Source organism: Loa loa (genome assembly GCF_000183805.2).
Source record: "Loa loa unplaced genomic scaffold supercont3.164, whole genome shotgun sequence".
NCBI classification, from domain to species: Eukaryota; Metazoa; Nematoda; class Chromadorea; order Rhabditida; family Onchocercidae; genus Loa; species Loa loa.
Genome location: NW_018108344.1, coordinates 130,687 through 135,680, shown reverse-complemented (window position 1 = coordinate 135,680; position 4,994 = coordinate 130,687). Strand labels below are relative to the sequence as shown.

At 25.6% G+C, this 4,994-nt stretch overlaps 1 protein-coding gene across 1 annotated transcript; it reads left to right on the top strand.

Annotated features, from left to right (window-relative positions):
- Window positions 1-1,504: 1,504 nt before the first annotated feature.
- LOAG_12567 (hypothetical protein) lies at window positions 1,505-2,435 on the top strand (the record flags this gene model as incomplete). The annotated part of the gene is made up of 3 exons (XM_003148080.2): window positions 1,505-1,562; window positions 1,729-1,837; window positions 2,342-2,435. The coding sequence occupies 3 exons, from the start codon at window positions 1,505-1,507 to the stop codon at window positions 2,433-2,435; spliced, it is 261 nt and encodes an 86-aa protein (XP_003148128.2).
- Window positions 2,436-4,994: the final 2,559 nt, after the last annotated feature.

Below are 4,994 nucleotides of genomic sequence, written 5' to 3'. Positions count from 1 at the left end.
TCCTTCTTTCAACCTTTTCATATTTCTCATTCCCACAATCTTTTTCACCTTCTTATATCATTTCAAAATTCATTGTTTATTTTAGGAGAAACAAAATTTTATTTTTCACCTATTTTCATTTACTGTTTAAATTCGATTCAAAAAGAAAAGGACACAATTGGGGTAAAATTGTGAATGAACTTACGTGGACGACGTGGACGTGACGTTTCATTATTCAGTTCAGAAATTACACCTGGCTAATGTTTCACGCTTCATACAGCTATACTGCTGTTTCTGATCTCAATTATACATTTTTTCAAAAGTAAGAAATTTATGAATACTTTTTTTTTTTGTAATATTACTTCATTTCTTCTCTTTACTTATTTATTATTTTTCAAAAAAAAAAAAAAAAACAAAAATCAATATTATTCGATTATTGATTATTATTCAATGACTATTTGTTACTGAGGTCATAGCTTCTCCATCACTCTCAAGTTATGGTGACCTTTACATTTGTTGACATATATTTATATATGTAATATATACTCTTTCTTATGTTACATATATATTTCAATGTTATATACAAAATATTTCAATCAAATTCCTTTATCATCTTCTTCTTGTCTCTCTCTCTCTCTCTTTCTCTTTAACATTGTTTTTTTTTCTTCCTCTCTTCCTTTTTTTTTTCCTTTTCATACTCAAAAATTTTAATTCATTTCTTTTTCCAATCATTAAATCACCTTTTTTTTTTTCTAAATTTTTGACAATTTTTCATAGAAAACATATTTGTTATTGTCACTATTTTCTTCTTTTTTTTTTCGATTAAAATATTTTAAACATAAATATCGATTTGTTTAATAAATAGATTAAAAATATTATTTCAATTAAAAAAAAAAATGGTCAAATTAATAATTTGTCTCATTTAATTTGATTTTACGAAAATGTATTATTTTAAAATGAGCGATAAATTAATAAAAGGAATAAATGAACTTGGTAATGTTAAATTTTTATTTTACAGTTTTTTCTTCTTTTTTTTTCTCTTAGTGATTTTACCATTTGTCAATCGTAGTTACTTTTTTTTTCCCCTCTAAAAAATAATTAATTTTACAGTATTAGCAATTCCTTTGAATTGATCATATATTCGTTTTTTCTCCTTTTCTTTCTTTTTTTTTTTTCTCCATTAAAATCTAATTTAATTTGAATTAAACAATTTGTTATTAATTATTGTGGAAATTTAGATTAAAATTTTCACAATAATTTTTGCTCATATTACAAATCCAAGCCTTGGTTATAGTTTAAAATATAATTTTTAAATTTCAAACATTAAAATTTAAATGTTTTATCTAAAACAAAAAGAAGACAAATCATTCCTAAGGTAATTCTGTTTTGTATTTTAATGCTATGTATATGTATGTATTATCTTATTGTAAATTTCTTCAAGTTTCTTTTTTTTTTTCTTTTAGTCTCCAGCAAGTGAATTGAATTTTTGGATAATAATTTAAAGAGAATTAAACAAGAAGGTAATATGATTGCAAAACAATATCTGAAACCATGGACTGAACATCAGCGATCAAATACGTCAGGTTAATTTTTTAATTTTTATTTTTTTGTTCTTTAATTTTTTTTCTTTTTTTTTTTTTTTTTTACTTACTAATATAGAAAAACAATCGAATCTATTATTATAGAAAATAAAAATTGATATATATTCTACTATGAATTATGATATCTTGATTCATTTGATATTTATAGGTACAAGAGTTGAATGTTTTGATCCATCATCCACAGATGCTTTATATGTCAATGTTGGTAAGCTAACAAAACTTGATCCTGATGAAGCAGTTAAAAATTTAGAATTAAGGTAAATTAATAAATTGAATCTATTTTAAATATTAAATTAAATATTTACGAATGCATCTATTAGTTTATTGAAATCATGATCACTTCAGCTAAATATTATGTGTTAATTATGGAAAATATACGCTACTATTGATACATATATCATTATCAAGTGATTAACTAATTAATCATAATTATCAAATGATTAATTATATATCACAATCAAAGTATTGATATTAAAATCTAAAATTCCAATACATATTACATTATTGGATTTGTTAACATTAAACATCAAATAAACTCGAAAAACTGATTATACCTGTTAATATAAATATAATTAGTAAACCAATCATCCTTATCACTTTTGTTTTAATGTTGAAATTATTGTTAAATAAATTTGTACTTTTAGGTTTTTTTCTTTTTTTTTAGTGGTATCATTTTATGATGGTATAAGAATAGAAGAATAAAAACATATTAGACACCTTTTTTTTTGGTCCCAAAATTGCCACTAAATTTTTTTTTCCAGGATAGCAAAAACTCGAGAACGAGCAGCCGGAAATGGAAATGCGACATCTAGCGGTCATCGTCATCGTCATCGAAATTTTGAAACTGGTATATAGTTTGGAAAAAATTATTATTGTATAAATTACAATATTAGACATAAATGTTGATGTATAAATATTAATGAATTTAAATGTAAATTTGAAATTGAGAAGTAAATGCAAATTTAAAATTTAAAATTCAAAACTTTCATAATAATTAAGATAGTTAGACGTAGAGATAAACATTTCATAGCATTATCATTATCATTTGGTATAACAACACTACGTTATAAAAATGATTTTTTACCATGTATCATTTTACTATGTAATCCAAATAATAGTTTTGCATCTATCAATATATTCAACAATCTTCTGCTATACGAAATTTTAAATACTTTAAATTTAACGATACTATTCTGAAACTTATTTGGACAGAATAGATTTAATTTTCCATTCCATCATATTCATTGATATACTGTACATACGTAATTAGCGCGTATTGGGGAGAGAAGATTACAATAGGTTCACGTAAAAATAGGCCAACTTACGTGTTCATTTTAGTAGTAGTAGCTGATATTCAAAAAAAAAAAAAAAAAAAAAAACAATGCAATTATTTCTTCTATTGCACGGGGAAAAAAAAACGTGGCATACGTAACTCTGATCAATTTTATAAACATATTTATGTATATGCAAATCTCTGAAATAATAGAATACAAAGCATCTTTTTTTTTTGATAATAATTACAGTATTTAATCATAATTTAATTTATTTTTATTTTAATCGATAATTTTTTCAATCAACAATTTCTTTAAAAAATCAATAATTTCATACGGAAATAAAACAAATAAACCTTATCCTATAATAACATTTCTTCTTTTTTTTTTATTTTTCTAATTTTTGAATTTTGCGATTTCTTTCATATCCAATGATGTCATCCGTTTTAGATATGGGAGAGAATGGTAAAGAGGAGATTTTGGGTGGAGCAGGGAACTGATAATGATATCATTTTTACATCAATAAGCATACAAACATATATACATACAAAGACGCACATACACACACACACATACACATACACAGACATACATCCAAAAAGGCTATTGCGTTTTTGAGATTCATCAAATCTTGTTAACATGTCAAAATTGTTATCCTTGAAATTTTCACATCAAATAGATTAAAATTTTTCTTTTTTATACTTCAAATTTTAGCCAAAATTTTATTTCGGAATGAAATTTTCAGCAAAAAGATTTCTTCCCTATCCTATCATAACATTTGCATATTGATATATGTGATGTATTTATCCATTACTGTCTGTGTATATGTGTATGTGTATGCATCTGTATGTGTGTGTGTATGTGTGTATGTGTATGTGTATGTATACATAGATATATGAGTATATGATTTAACCTATGAAAGAGGGAAAAAAAATTCTAACCTCTAAAATGCTATCAATGTATGTTCATTGCACCTTTTTTTTCCTTCCTTCTGTAAGTAGTGTTTTCTTTTGCAAAAATCATACTACGTGACAAACTAACAATCATTGCTATCAATCCCCTTATCAGTATTGGTGACAATGATATGCCAGAATATGACAAATGATTATATCATTATTTTTACAACATATAGCAATAACGATAGATAAAATTAATGCAGTCGTAGCAGTAAGCGACAATGACTATTACTAACCCATTTGTTATATCAAGACGCGGTTCCAACAATTGGGTTTGGGTTGGAGCCGTGGAATATTTCGTGTACAATAAAGAAAACGATGCACTACGTAAGATTACCAACCGATGACATTGATAATGCGACATGTGCGCAAGTGGAAGCAATTGCAACAACTTCTGATATCAAGACAATTATCAATACAACAAATGTCGTAAATGGAACAAAAACAACAACGATTGCAATAGCTACAACGAATGACTTCTTGGGTAATATCAAACGATGGCAGTACTTTTCCTTTCATATCTCTCCTCTGTCCATTACTATTAATTTAACCATCCGTTCTGCATCTATAATGTACATATTCTTCTTGTACATCTTCTCTGTATGTGTATCTTTTTGCGCACGTGCATGTCTGTCTGTACGTGTCTGCACGTACAAAGACGCCAACTACTATCATAGGTGGGAAATATATGTATATATATGTGTATGTGTGTGTGTGTGTGTGTGTCTGTGTGTGTATATATAAGCGTGTACGTCTTTTCATTCCGTTTCCGTTCATCCAATTATGTTTCTTCATTGCTTACCATTATCATATTTATATAAAATATTGGAAACGGAGTTAAAATTCCGAAACAAGGCTGTTATGTAGATTTAATCAGTTATAAATTATTTGCGAGATTTTTGACAAATAATAATAATGAAAACATCCGGAAAAGCTAATTTGCTATCGTAAATTAAGAAACGAGAAATGTTTCTTTTAAATTTTAATTAAAATTATTTTTTCATAGGCAAACTTGTGCCAAATTTTAATGGTCATTTATTTTCCGAACGGAATTTCAATAAATAATACATTTGAAAGGAAAATTTTAATGGATGATATTATTATACTTTAAAAAGAAAAAGAAAGAAAGAAAGGGAGCGGATAATACAAACATTCTAAAATATTCAAAATATAATAAATATTTTCGT